Here is a 16,217-nt window from a genome sequence, read left to right on the forward strand (position 1 = left end):
TTCAATCCATAAAGGTTTTATCATATAGATTTAATTACAATTTTACCACGGCATGACCACAAACACACGACGTAATTTAGAATGACGCATTTTGTTTGATGAATGCCGGGCTAGATACAGGAATTATTGCTCTGATGTGAGGGCGCACTTCCCATTACGAGTCCGGGCAATTTAACCATTTCAACAAATATGTGTAAGGAATACTAAATGCTTATAGGACTGCATCACAAGTGTATATACACTGTTTAAAGTGTTCTGGTGATTATAAGATTGTTTTTGCCATTCTAGGTTGATATATGATATCAGTGTACAGCCGATCTATGATGATGACGACTACTATTTCTCGCCATCACAAAACCTGACATACCAATGTCCTGGATCTCCAGATCCTCCAATGCTATGCTGTACTTCTATACACAGTGATCATTTTACCATAGAGTGGGGTGAACCTACTTTGTATGGTGGTGTGGAAATCGAAGGTTATCAGGTATATTGTAATCTCTTCATGGTTTACTAGTATGATACTCTCATCAGCAGAAACCCATTCTCTTCATCTTTATAAATATTTATAAATTTCAAAATATATCTCGTTCAGAAAATTATTTTGTTTAAGTTATATTCCTTTGAATACTATCACCACAACAAGGGGATTGTTTTAACTGACGTTGCACACTGCACTTTATTTATCGGCAAGTTGGATTCCGTGTCAATGTTTTAGTCTTTCGACTTCTTCTTGAAAACTACAAGCCTGAATGTTTTGATACTTGGTGTATATGTACCTTAGGTAGACCTCTCTTAGATTTGTTCATTTCATGTTGATATCTTCAATTTTGGTGAATATTTTTATCATTTTTTCGACTTCTTGTTAAAAACCACAAGTCCAATTGCTTTGATATTATACATATAGGTACTACATGTGGACCTCTCTCAGATTTGTTCATTTCATGATGATATCTTTAATTTTCTCATTTTGATGAATATTTTTGTAATTTTTGGTAAAAAGTGATATTTTCGACTTCTTGTTAAAAACCACAAGTCCAATTGCTTTGATATTATACATATAGGTACTACAAGTGGACCTCTCTCAAATTTGTTCATTTCATGATGATATCTTTAATTATTGTATTTTGATGAATATTTTTGGTGAAAAGTGATATTTTTGATTGCTTTGATACTATACATATTGTTCATTTTCTAATGATATCTCCTGTTCTTTAATTGCAATGTGCATTGCTAACAGTGGAGCTATCTCAGCCGGACAGTCTGCTTGTTTTTATTATGTTTGGTGTCAGATATCATTACAACAGAGTGACATGAACACGGAATATGTTTTCTATGGCAGTTATACATTATACCTAGCATTCATATTCACCAGTCTATGTGTGGCATACATGAATAGAATAGAATAGAATAGAATAGAATAGAATAGAATAGAATAGAATAGAATAGAATAGAATAGAATAGAATAGAATAGAATAGAATAGAATAGAATAGAATAGAATAGAATAGAATAGAATAGAATAATTCTTTATTACATCCTTAATGAAATCTGACATTTCAGTTTTGGTAAATGCTGTATTAAAGCTTTTTATAATAAAGTACAATTAAACTAATAAGATGCAAACATAACCCAATGCTAACTGTCTGTATTTTTATATTTCAGACATACATGAATGACAAAAAGATTGGCAATGTGTTGAATCCATTACATCGGAAAGCTATTGTTCCTTGTAGGCCTAATAAGTAGGTTATAAATTTGTATAACATCACAATTTTGTATAACATATGTATCGGAATGGGGCAGAGGCTGACCCTGAATCAGAATGGGGCAGAGGCTACTACTGAATTGGAAAGGGCCAGAAGCTGCCACTGAATCATTGGGATTACAGTTTCTCTGTATCTCCATGCATGCATTATACTTGCATCTAGTAATCTCTGGTTTCATCTAGTAATCTCTCATACCACTGGTGAATAAACTACAATAATACAATTGTTTACTGTACTAGCTATTCACTCATTCATCTATAATTTTCTCTGAATTATAATTTCACAGACAATACATTATTAGTTTGGTTGCACTGAGTTCTGATACAAATTTTGATGACTCGTTACCATCAGAAGATGTAGTAGTAGTGACACCTAGTTGTTACCCAGGCAGTGATAGCTGGAGAATTACTACCAGTACATGTAGTGTAGATACTGCATATAGTCTTATTCAGGATGTTGATGTCAGTATTAGAGATGTCACAGATACCATGATTACAATCAAGTGGTCAGTGCAGGCTGTCGATGGTGAGTACATTTGTGTAGGTCAGTCGTAGTCAAGTTGTTATGATGCAGATTTGTGATGTAACTTTATATGGAGTATTTATTGTATATTAAAGATGGTTGCCACTACCAATAGGGACAGGAATTTTCGGAAATTTTGCTAAATTATTCTTTGTAATATTCTGTTTCAAAATCTGCAGAATTTTTTGCATTATGAACCTCAATTGTATGCATTTTTCAATTCATTTGTTTTTGCCACAATTTTGATTTGTTCTTTGTCTTTTATTAGCTCTGCTGTCGACTTTGTCGAGCGGAGCTTATCATATGAGTGATTGTTCTTCGTCATCCTTTGTGTCAATGTTTTACTTTTTCGACTTCTTCTTGAAAACTACAAGCCTGAATGCTTTGATACTTGGCGCATATGTACCTTGGGTAGACCTCTCTTAGATTTGTTCATTTCATGATGATATCTTCAATTCTCTAATTTTGGTGAATATTTTTGTAATTTTTGGTAAAAAGTGATATTTTTGACTTGTTGTTAATAACTGTATGTCTGATTGCTTTGCTATTATTTATATAGGTACTACATGTAGACCTCTATCAAATTTGTTCAATTGATAATGATATCTTCAATTCTCTAATTTTAATGATTATTTTTGTCTTTTTTGGTAAAAAGTGATATTTTCAACTTCTTTTTAAAAACCACGAGTCTGATTGCTTTGATACTGTAGATATAGGTATCTCAGGTAGACCTCTCTCAGATTTGTTCATTTTGTGAAGATATCTTCAATTCTCTAATTTTAATGAATATTTTTGTCATTTTTGGTAAAAAGTGATATTTTTGAATTTTTGTTGAAAACAGCAATTCTGATTGCTTTGATACTATATATATATTGTTCATTTTCTAATGATATCTTCAATTCTTTAATTGAAATGTGCATTGCTGACAGTGGAGCTATCTCAGCCGACAGGCTGCTTGTTCAATGTGACCTTTCACACAGCAAAATACTGAATGTGTAAATTTGCACATTTTGTACCAGGTAGCCATGTCCATCCTTACTATGGATGAAAATACATCCCCACCAGCAGTAGTAAATTATACACATGTAGCTTACTGGTTTGCTACAAATTAGCAATATTTATAATACCTTACCATCACAAACTGTTACTATTAAACTATTAATATATTGCTATTTTCTTTGTTGTGAGCTTATATAGCATTACTGTTTTTTGGGTTGCTTGTTCATCCACAGTAATCACATTAACCTCTACAAGTTGCTACCCGGTATAATGGTGATTTAGCCTCCACATTGCATTCTCTCTTCAAAAACACAGCATCCTGTGAATCGCATACGAGTTCTTCAATTTCAGCATTCTCATAAAGAGACCCAGATATTAAATCAAGACATTTATTTAAGGAAATACAGAATGTAGCATATATATGTAATTTTTCCCCACACAATAAAAGCATTACAGTATGTAATGTGATGTCTAAACTGTATTCATCTTTCCCAGATGAAGACATGAAGTACATAAAGTTACAGTGGAGCAGTGTAGCCAACCCTAAGGTAGGTAATATATGTCTCTCATATTTAGTTTTAGTATGCAATTGCCTTGACAATGCTGCTCTGGGATTTGATTCAGATTTATGCTTACAAATATGTACCATGTAGCACATTTTCCATCATTAAAAACAATCTAAGATGTAGTAATATAATAATAATCTGTCTATAGACCCTTGAGACAAAACTGGCTGCTGATGAGACTGAATATACCATTTATCGATGTACACCAGGAACGAATCACTTTATCAAAATATATGTCATAGGAAAGAATGATAGAATCATTTGTAAATCCAAACAATACACCGTTCAGACATCTGATGCTATTGCCACACCAGTACTCTTACTTAGGTAAGGGACACATGGTTATAAATCTAAACAATACACCGTCCAGACATCTGATGCTATTGCCACACCAGTACTCTCACTCAGGTAAGCGACACATTCAAACATTATGCTGTCCAGACATTGCATGCTATTACAACTATGCTATTTATGTTGTTACTTGAACTTCCAAAAGTAATATTCCATCAATATGCTGGCAGGATGGAGAATACAAGTGAAATATGCCGAATACAAATTTGGACTAAAGTCACATGTTATTGCAAATATCTGTACAGAAGAAAATAATTACTCTATCATGACTAAGGATTGTGTTTTACTTCCTGATTTGAAAACTGGGGTTTGATTTTGTATATATTAAACTACTCTATTAGTAGCACATCTCCATTAGAAATATATATAAACCAACAATAACATTTAATGTATACTGATGAATCATTAAAATAATATTTATTTTGACCATAGAAACACCTCAGTCTGTAATTTGTAATCACATGCTCTACTAATAAAAAAAATATAGTTGTAATAAAAAATTAGATTAAGCAGAATTGTAACTGATAACTGATGATGATAACCGATAACTGAAGAAAGTTATTTTTTTTTTCTGATTGTCATCAATCCGAACTACTTGATAACATATACATTGTTTGTACTCTGTTAGGTCATGTACGTTTACACATACCATAATAGACTGGCTAGAGCCTGGTACCTACGGTGATACAGAACTCACTGGGTACAAGTTAATGATAAATGAGAAAGAGGAAGCACAGCTCCCATCTGATGTCACAAATTATACATTCACCAAGGGTGAAATGTGCAAGGAATATCGATTCACCATTCAAGTAAGAAAAATTAAATTGTATTGTGTTCTTTCTGTATTAAATGACTTCATAATTACAACAAAGTTGATAAACCTAAGAATTGGTCATTTTATTTTATTTGCAGCTGCCCTGTCTGTCTGTATGTATGTATGTATGTATTTATGTATGCATGTCACTTTTTTTGTTCCACCTTTATCTCAAGAACCACTGATCAAATTTTTGTGAAACTTGGTACATAGATGCTCTGGGATTAGGTGATTAATCAATTTTCGGCTTTTCCACTGATATCTCAAGTACTAATCATAACATTTCAATAAAACTTGGCACATAGATGTCATATGACACTGCACAGACCTGATAGTTTTTAGGGTACATATCAATGACCTAATTTGCGTAATTAATTTTCAGCTTTTTACATTTCGAGTAGTAATGATCACGTTTCAATTAAACTTGGTACATAGTTACTTGAGGACTGTGCAGAGACCTAATTAGTTTTGGGGTTAATATTTGTGCAAATTAATCACCTTATTAGCATAATTAGTTAATTTTCAGCTTTTTTACCTGATATCTCAAGTACAATCATCACATTTCAATGAGACTTGCTACATAGATCTTCTAGGACTATGCAGAGACCTGATTAATTTTGTGATAAATAATTGTGCATATTAATTACCTAATTTGCATAATTAGTTAATTTTTTGCTGTTCTATGGCTGTACGCACTGATGTCTAAAAACCACTCATTGGATTTTAATGATACTTTTAAAGAGTACCCATCATATTTCAATGAACCTAGACTATGCTCGATATTAGTTTTTGATAAATATTTATGCTTCTTAATCACCTAATTAACATAATTAATTAATACTGATATCTCAAGTATTGATCATCACATTTGAATAAAACTTGGTACATAAATGCTCTAGGACAATAGACGGCCGATAAATTTTGAGTTTAAATCTGTTCATATTAATTCTCTAATTAGCATAATTAATAATTTTTTGGTTCTAATCACATTTCAATGAAACTTGGTACATTGTGCAGACCTTATTAGTTTTACACATAAATCTGTTCATATTACTTACCTTATTTGCATAATTAGTTTTCTGCGTTTCCATCAATATCTCAAGTTCAAGTAATTTTGAATTAATTTTTAATGTGTCTCCAATACTCTTAGCACACAGGAGTTCTTTCTAAGCTTTCTTTGATTTTAAATTTCAGTTTAATCAAACTGCATTATTGTTGATACATGTATGAGACTTTGACCAATATCAACAGTTAACATCCTCAGGTGCCTGTTAAAATTTGGTGGGCATTCACGACTGTGTGCATTCAATATGAGACCTATAATAATAATTGATATGCATGTGGGTTAAATGTGTTTACACAAATTTAAATTATATGGCCATGATGACCACCACCTTTAATGGCCTTTATCATGTGTTTATAGGACTGCATCTTGCAATTGAAAATTCAGGTGGCAATTCTTCATGTCAGTTACACACTTATTTATTAAAATCATTTGCATGGAGTGCCATATATGATAGAAAAATAATTATACCACACCAACAGATTAAATTCTATGCTCTGTATATGGTCTGTCGAAATCAAAATTGCTATATAGTTGTGACCCAGGTTCTTTGAACCTCAAATATATCCCCCTTTGTTAACACTAATTGAGTTTGTTTATATCCAGAAACCTTGTGTATTCATTAACAGGGCATTTGCCTAACTATTTCGGATTAGCGCCCTCACAGGTCAATTGCACTGTCTTGCTTGTGTGACCTTTCACCTCTCTATGATCTGTTGTTACTTAGGTAAGATTTTTGTATTGACTCAAAATATCCATCGTAATCCTATCATTTAATATTGCCATCCTTATTTAATTAATATCTTGTTTGAAACATGAGCACCTTGGCATTATGCCTGTATAGTTTTGTTAGGATTGATTGTTTCTTAATATTATTTACTCAAGATTTTAAATTTGATATGAGTTATAGGTAAACGCGCATAGAGTCATTTTTGCTAACTTTTGTTAGAAATTTTCATGTATGACAAAGTTATGCATCCCTATTGAAAGGTGTGACCTTTCACCTCTCTATGATCTGTTGTTACTTAGGCTAAATGAAAATAAAGATCCGGGATTATTATCAGCAACCACAATTACTCGAACTCTTGTGTGTGTGTTTTTCCGTAAATTGCGTATACACTGCACTCAAAATACGCAATTCACTGTTCCGGCCCCCACCGCCAGTGAGACCTGTGACATAGTGTTTTTACTTTTATAGTTATTGATTCAGTCTTTTCTAACATACATGTATTTAAATGTTACAGGCATTATGTAGTAAAGCTCACCTAAACAGCAGTCTATCAGAAATATTGCGAGTTACTTGGCCTGGTGTTTTGCCACCCACACTGAGAAGAGTTCCAACCAACAAACGCAACTCACTCAAAGTAGCTTGGAATGACTTGTATAGTACTGGTGGTGTAAAGATTGCTAGCTTTAAGGTCAGCATTTGTATGAGTGTGTCATGGGATAGTACGTACAATGATTAGGATTTGTGATAAATACATCCTGAATCTTAAATACGATGGCATGTGACTGTGGAATGTTAGACAGAGAAATAAAACAAAAACAGCACACTTCTAAAATGCAATCTGTGCTAATTTCCTCTGATTTAAATGCAATTCACAAACAAAAGTCCACTTCTATTAAGAATGATTATTATTTTCTCTGCTTTTTTACAATCCCTAGCAAAATGTGATGGAATTCACTTTGTAGAATACCATATGTGGTTGTTACCTGATATCATTTTTTTCGCTTTAAATGTCACATGATATTTGAGTTTATTTTAGAATTGCAACATCATGTTAAATTCTTATTATCTTTTTTCCCAGGGTGTATGTGTAGAAGTGACAAGTGAGAATCATAAACGTAGAGGGTCTAAGAATGAAGTCGTCAGAAAAGAAGCAGGACCTTTACATCCAGATGCAAGGACCACAGAGTTTGTTAAATTGATGCCACATGTTGAAAATGAAATATACTTATATTTATATTTATTTATCCACGGTTTAGACACAGCCATCAAGTCTGATCCGATATATGGCCAAGTTGCCAGCATACCTGGACCACCAGATATAAATGTGTCTGCAGCCCATGTTGATGAAAGATGTGACTTAAACATAGAAACATGCAGATATATTAATGAAAGAGACAGGTAAATTAGACCTTAATAAAAGTAACCTGCAGAAGATGGTTTAACGCACCACCAGCTGCAGTGTGTTAATACCAAATTTAATTTAAACTTGAGCAAATCTAATATTAAAAAATGCATTGTAAATAGTGAAAGACACATTATGATTAAATCCTATAAGGAGATCAGGGACTCCAGTATGATTCACTTCTTGGGTGTGTACACTTTAATACCATTCTGGATGTTCACAAATTCTGTGAAAGCCATGTTGTTTGTCTCAGAATTTAAAAACAGTGCCATGTTGACATGGAATATTAGAACACTACTTTAAATTTGCTCTACACATTCCACATTAATGTTAACCTTATTCTATTTAGATTACTGCAACATCTCAGTCTATATCAGTACACAAGTGTTGATTCACCTGGAGTCAAGCCTCCCGATGCTCAGGTAGGTGACGCAAAATCAAATCCAATAAAAAAAAAAATGATGAATGTCATGCAAAGACCAATCTATTGGGCTCTTCACTGCTACTGTGTATACAAACTCTCACCCCATGCTCTGGTTGCTACTTTCTATCATATCTAACAATTATTTCTATTTAAGACACTCAGCTGATGTTGAATTATCAGCTTAATGCAGTATACATGTTCTGTTCTATTTTATTCTCAGGCTGCTAGATTGTCTTCCACACTGGTTGATGTAGAGAATAGTTTAAAACATTGTTTGTTGAAATTAGAGAAACTGTCAGGTATGAGATCCCAATTTTCGTAATTTCTCTATATTTTTGCATGATTTAAATCTTCCTGTTGGTAAAATATTAACTAAATTATGTTTGAAAGCAAACTAACTGCTCACTTATGTTACAGGTACAATGTATGTAGATGTTGAGTGGACGCCAGCTGAGGATGATGGAGATGCACTTGTCAATGGTTACCAAGTCCTTGTCAATGGCAAACAATATGGATCTCTGCTTAATACATATGTAAATCATACAAGACTTAAAGTAAGTTATTTCACAGTATTTGTGTGGACTTCAGCACTTTTTACATCTCATCAAATATTATCATCTGATTGAATAAGAACAATATATTTTACATTTATTGTTTTTGATAGTGTTTTTGCATCATTTGAGGGAGCTGTCTCAAAAAATGACATTAATAGAACTGCCCTCATCAGTGAATATTTGAATCTATGGTATAAATTATCAATTCATCTCATACAATTCACGAGAACCAATGGATCCCCTATTCCAGAGTGTATTATTGTTTTGTACAATTAACTATAAATTTATCACTGTATGTGTTTTCAGTTAAATGCCTATGATCTGGTGCACAGAATCAGTATTGTAACTGTTACCAACCATCCAGTGGGTAACAATGAACCATCAGATGAGATTGCTGTCTTCACAGAACCATTCCTACCATTTGCCACGTTCTGTTTCCATAACATACACAGTAAAGATGTCAGGTCAGCAGACTTGTTTTTGTCTCTCAAATAGTGTTCTATTCTTTCTCATAATTATGTCCACTTATGATTTCAGCAGCTATACAACTAATACGCAACAACAAAACTTTTCAGTAGACAAGATAGATGCATGCTTTTTTTTTCAATGTAATATGTCAAAATACTAAAAACATAACTTAGAAGAATGAATGAGTGAATTTGGATACACTTTCCTATCACTAAGTTTTTCTACAGGCTGCTGCTAAAAACATTTTTCAAATGAAATTAATTGAAATTCCAGCAATATAAACATACAACACGTTGCTTGAAAACATGAGAAGTTTACAGTTGATGTTAGCACAGGGCTGTATGGAAAAGATTCAAGTTTCCGCTCCAAATACCCTGTATGGTTTCCATCCCACAATCCTTTGCGAAATCCAATATGGCGGAAGCACATTTCTGCCCTATACTACCAGTAATACCAAATAATGAGGTTTATAAATATTTTCAATTCAGATTCCCAGAGGAAGGCTGCTGTGCGTATTCTGATAGCTTGTCAAAGGAACTGAATTCAGACAGTCTTGGTACTGACAACATAGCTGCAGTTAATTTAGGAACTTTACGTCGCAGAGTTCCACCTGCTGCAGTTACAGTATTAGATGTCTTTGAAGGAGCTTGGCACTTATTGATACCAACAAAACTAAGAAAACCAACTATCATCTTGTTTTGGACAAAATGGTGAGTATACATCATTGAACATGGAGTCTATTAGATACAGCTATAAAATCAACAAGTCCACTAGATACTTTAAAAAATCTGACTTTTCTCTTAAATTTTTTTTGTAGGTGTCTTGCATCAAAAATAGCAATGAAGTCATTTGTACGTTATTCCAGAGGCCATGGAAAAAGAGTAAGTTGCTCAAAATTATTTATTTGTCAAAATGAGAATTAGAATGGTGTCATTGTAGTATTGAATGCAAAAGAGATTCTAAGACTGATTATTATAAATCTGTCACTGTAACGCCATATGTTACAGCATGCCGTAAGTTTGCGTTATTCTATGGGTTTTTTTCATCCTACCATATAAGGAAATGCGAATTCCAAATACAGAATGATCACGTGCGTAAACATTCTCTAATAATAAAAACAAACCTTGCTGCCAAGGTCGCTGATTCTGTTCTAAACTTTTTGGATTTCCGCATTCCCATGATGTATCCTTGGAAGGAAAAGATGTATAGTAATAAGTTTATTAAGAGAATACCTCAAAGTATGCACTGTATGCCGCCACATCGTCCTCCACTGCGAGCCGGTCGATAGTCCTGCTGTACTGTCTTCATGATCTTATCATTATAGTATTTATATAATATGTTTCTGAAAGCTCCATCTTTGAACCTATTACACATTGACTGTTAATACCAAATTATTCACTAAAGCAACTCAGTAAATGTAAAATAAATTATGTAAATTAACTCCTCATTTGAGCTACTGATTCAAACTTTTTGAATTATAAGTGTGTCTTTCATTTTCTAACTAAAATGTTACACCTAAATTGTTGCGTTAACCTTGTCTGTATCAATTTCATCCATTTCCTTATGTACATCTGTCTTATTCTTTAGATTTCCTTTATTACGTGTTGTTGTGCCAGTTATGAATCTACCACAAACCATAGACATTCTTTAGCAGAGGTTATTGTAGAGAATGCTTGGAGAGATGATAAGTGTATCCGTCATTGCTGTTAATGTCATTCTACTTCTCCTGGATTCAACCCAGCCAAGAAAAGCACTGCTAGTAATAAGCATAAATCAGGAAAAGGTAAGAATTGTGTATGCTTGTTTCAAAATGACATTGTAACATTATTAGTTTTGATTTGTATTACTGAAAAACGATCAATCATGTATACTTTCTTTGACAGAGGTGCTTTACAATTAAGGATTCATAAGATAAGGATATGCAACTTTCATAATATATATATATGATATGCAATGAAGACCTCCTTATAGTTACTGTATACCCACAGGGAGTTGGACAAACTTATGTATTTTAATAAATTATTAAATAATAAAATGTTATATAACTTTTCTTTTACCCCCCCCCCTTCCTGGTATCGATTTCAAGTAATCACTGATCCTTGTTTATACCACGCTTTCCTTTATCACAACTTTGTTACTCGTTAATGTCATATGCAAATTTTAGCGCGTGATGTAGACATGCCCTATTATAGTAAATTATCTGAGATGAACATGAACTAGTACTTTTGCAGACTCACTAATTTTAATTAAGATTTCTAGATTTTGTGATCATGCATATCGTATGAATTCGTCAATGTGGGATCTTCATCGCATTTCACACTCTTGCATACCCTGATACATGTATTGATAAAATTCGTATACGTGTATTATTGAAGAAATAAAAACCTTCATGCGACTTCCATCACATCACAAAAAATGCCTTTTTATAATATATAATTATTTAATTTTAGTCAAATTCTGCTAGTTTCCATATATAGTTACTTTTGTGAATTTACAAGCCCTTCGCTCACAATAAAAATATACCATGTAGCTATGACATTAATAAATAATAACATCTTCAATGTTTACCCTTGAGTTATAATTATCTTTCTTGTTTTTTTTTTTTACAGGTCTTGTACGTAACGACAGTAACAGTAGCAGTGATTCGTTCAATGTCACAGGTGTTGCCGAGTTGTTCGGCATACAAGGTGTTCCAACAATGGTAGTTATTCATTCAGATGGTAAGTTTGCTGACTAAGACTCATGAACGGTAGTTTATATTCTCAGATGTATAGAAGATCATTGGTTCAAATAAAGCATCTGTGGGTTAATATATTTTTGGTCTTAGTAACAACACATTTACTAATTTCCAAACTACACTGCCAAATTAGGTTGGGAGAAATGGAAATATCACAGAACTGGAGGAGCCAGGAATGGGCCAATATATACATATATTAAAATTGGTCTACCAGTAATAAAAAGTACAAATACCATGGATGCACCAGTCTATGCAATTTCCAGTTTAGTGCAGTCAAATATGTTATGTGAGAGCATAATGTGTGAGACATAGGTGATAAATACACAAAATGAATGCATAAAATGTGGGGTGAAAGCCAAACTGTATGATTGTACGCTTTTGTTGATTGTCAACTGATAAGATTCCATTGTTGCTGGTCTCAATATATTTATTGTCATGCTCAGGTCACATTGCTTGGCAAGGACGATATGCAGCGTATGAATACCCCGACTTTGAATCATTTACTGATCACATGTTATGTGAGGTGATGGAGACAAGGTGCCCTGTCACATGTGATCACTGTAAGCTGAAATCTATATCTGAAGAACCCAAACTAAAACCCATTGCAGGTATGTTTGTTGTTATTTAAGTGTATATCATCACCTGTTTTGTCATGCTCACTGATTTCACAAGCATTTGAAGACACTGGAAATATTTCACTCACACAAATGATTATTTACTGCATGTGTGGAAACTTAGAACTTGAACCTATTTATTTCTGGCACAGTAATGCACATTCTCCATCAGTTAATATATAGCTAACTTTACTGCTAATAGAGTTTGGTATTACTGCTAATAGAAAAATTATCGATTCTGTCAAGGCCATATAAAGTCACATGATTTTCTGGCATACAAGAAACATAACATCTGCAAGCAAAACATAACAATGTGCAAATGTATTTTAGAGTTTGATGTGCTGTTTAAAGTTTTGAGTTCAAATTCTAAGCAAAGACAAATATCACTGTTACGTTATTTTAATGTTCATAATGTTTGTAACTTTGTCAGATATTGTACCATGTCGTGTTTATCTGTCTTAGTTCATCTGGTTTGTGTTTGATGCAGCAGCTGGGGTCGAGTGAGTGCATGCTGTTTATTTCAATTTCACCGATATAGGCACAGTAATGAGCACCCACAATTGTATAAAACTTCATCACCAATTTAATTAATTAGGCACAATTTAAAATTTCTGTTATATGAATGGCTTTAATAGCTTATCACTTATTATTATTGTTGACAAAGTGAGTCTTCTCAGAGTTCATCTTGTCTGTGTGTGTGTACATACATTTAGGAAACTAAATTTATGTAACACACAGCCAAGTGATGACAACATCATAAAGTGACTTCTTCTCTTTGTTTTACATTTTCAGAAATTTTTATTTTGCCATTTGAGATGAAATTTAATTAAATGTAATCTTAGAAAAATTTGATTTGGAATTTATTGAAGTGGAATTAAATTGTAATTTAAATTTACGGTAGTAATATTAATGATCAAAATTATTATCTAGCATGTGTTCCAATGAACTGTGCATCAGAATTTAATGTAATTTAATACCTGGGTGCTTTGGGATAATCTGCACATCTAATTAGTTTGTTGCTTGAAATGAGCATATTAATTACCTTAGTTGCATAATATTCAGCCAATTTTCTGATTTCTTCTCTGCTTTTTGGATTTTAATTTAATAACCTAGTTTGTTTATGGTTAATTACCTAATTTGTATAATCGTAACCAATTTATATATCAAAGCACTTATAATACTATGACATGGTGATTCATGTACCAGATTTTTACTGAAAATTAGATTGATATTTGGCATAATAATGTAAAACTGTGATTGTATAAAAATTCCATATAAATGAAAGTTTCAATGAATTTGAACTTCATTTAAAGTTCATTTGAGCCAGCCACATGTGACCATGTTTGTGTGAATTAGCTCTGCGTATATAACCTGGATCATATTATTTCAGCTAATCCCAAGTCGGTAAGGGTAGTTATATCAGAACCGTCAACATCATCAACATCAGAGATTGAACCGCTGCAAGCCAATAATTGGGTTGATACCGACCCAGATACCAGTTGTCAGCTGCCTAGGAACAGACGTGGTAAACACAGAAGAAGCAAAGATAAAATGTCTGAACCGCAACTGTCAAATGGGCCATCTCTGCAAAAGAAATCTCACAGACCTAAGTCTTCCTATTCCCAGTAGACTAGATATTCCACACTAACTTACCTGATTTTATACAAATTATACCAGTCTGCGCATCCGTGTTCCAATAGTAATGTGCTGTAGTCATGGAAACAGCTAATCAGTGACGACACATAAATCTGTGTGAAGTACAAAGTTACAAAGCAATTCACCAGGCCATTCTTGAGTGTGCTCAGAAAGGCTAAATTCCAGGCTAAATATAATGTACTTTAAATTACAAAATTATTTGATTGAATACAATGTACATATTTTCCATCAAACCATTGTTTTGGAAAGTGATTTGACGCCCGAATTGAGAAATGTTTTGAAACTTATTCACACAGCAAATAAACAGAGCCTCCATTATGTGACCTATTACACAGTTTATTTTTCAATTTTCACTTCACTGTACTGCACTCAGGTTTTAACTTTTGTATAATACATGTATATACATAAACGTTTGTACTATTTTACCTTCTATGCAACAGTTAAGAATATTTTCAAACTATATTCCGGAATTATAATGATTCTCTGTGCGAATGTAAACATTTATTGAATTTTTATATTCAAAAGTCTTATGTCCATTATTTTCCCGTTTTTGTAAATAATCTTGAACAAATTTTATTTGTTGACTGTCACCTCCTAAAACTATTTATCTTTAATTCATGCATATTGAATAAAAGTATGCAGTGGGAATGCAGTAAGGGCATCAATATTGACACATTTTGTAGTCTTTCATTTTAATTATGTATGATGTCTTATTACAAATTTTATCTTGGGTATTTTGGTTTTATAATCTTTTATAAAATAAAGTCAAAATTATTGTTAAATTATACATGACGTGATTAGGACTTTCCAATTTGTGGTTGCCTTAACTCTTTAAATGCATAAAAACGTAGCTGCATAATCTTTTCCTTTTGCTTGAAAGTCAAGAAGAATTTATGTTCATTGGGCCAAAAAGTAACAAAGAAATTATATAAAAATACACAAGTTTGCAAAATGATCACTAAAATGTTGATGTGAAAAAATATGTTTCTCAAAGAATTAGAGTGTGTGTCTTTTTAACAGTTTCGAGAAATCCAGATTCTTTGGTTTTGTATAAATATAAACAAGTACACTTTTTTTAGTTTGAAATCTAAATTAAAATCATTAAATTACTTTTACAAAAGGAAATCATGCAGAGTTCATTTATTCAGCATGTATATTTGTAAATAAAGACTTTACAACTTTTGATGAAGAAATATTATTTGCCATGTAAAATGTTTTGGTGCGATGATGGTTGCAGTATATTTATAAATGTGTTATTGTAGTGGATGCAATTCACATTTTAAAAGGACAAAATAAAGTAATTTTTCAACAAACTTTATTGTTTTTGTGAGAACGATACTGGCAATTGTATGGAAAAGTTTTATTGCATTGCTTTTGATTGGGAAGTGAAATCTTATTCTGGTTGTCCAAGGTAGTGGTTGGTTTTATTCAAACTTGTCATTGACATCACTAATGGTAGATTACTAATGCATGCCATTTTGTCGCGTGGTTTAATTCAAAATGTCCTTGTGGCAGCTATGTTGATGAAGTACGAAACAGATATTGTAAAA

The 16,217-nt window shown here is 32.7% G+C and overlaps 1 protein-coding gene and 1 long non-coding RNA gene across 2 annotated transcripts; both read left to right on the top strand.

The window, feature by feature from the left end:
- The first annotated feature begins 4,136 nt into the window (after window positions 1-4,136).
- LOC146747717 (uncharacterized) lies at window positions 4,137-12,380 on the top strand. Its single transcript, XM_085497007.1, has 12 exons — window positions 4,137-4,262; window positions 4,834-5,014; window positions 7,327-7,500; window positions 7,891-8,210; window positions 8,564-8,636; window positions 8,859-8,937; window positions 9,056-9,192; window positions 9,499-9,656; window positions 10,149-10,370; window positions 10,478-10,541; window positions 11,248-11,443; window positions 12,270-12,380. The coding sequence occupies exons 2-11, from the start codon at window positions 4,916-4,918 to the stop codon at window positions 11,368-11,370; spliced, it is 1,449 nt and encodes a 482-aa protein (XP_085353133.1). The 5' UTR covers window positions 4,137-4,262; window positions 4,834-4,915; the 3' UTR covers window positions 11,371-11,443; window positions 12,270-12,380.
- A 485-nt stretch (window positions 12,381-12,865) lies between these two features.
- On the top strand, window positions 12,866-15,980 carry LOC146747718 (uncharacterized). The gene is made up of 3 exons (XR_014928976.1): window positions 12,866-13,005; window positions 13,442-13,511; window positions 14,402-15,980. It is a non-coding gene; the product is annotated as an uncharacterized LOC146747718 (long non-coding RNA).
- The last annotated feature ends 237 nt before the right edge of the window (window positions 15,981-16,217 follow it).

The sequence above is a fragment of the Saccoglossus kowalevskii genome, chromosome 3 (assembly GCF_978046115.1).
Source record: "Saccoglossus kowalevskii chromosome 3, keSacKowa6.1, whole genome shotgun sequence".
In the NCBI taxonomy this organism is placed as follows: domain Eukaryota; kingdom Metazoa; phylum Hemichordata; class Enteropneusta; family Harrimaniidae; genus Saccoglossus; species Saccoglossus kowalevskii.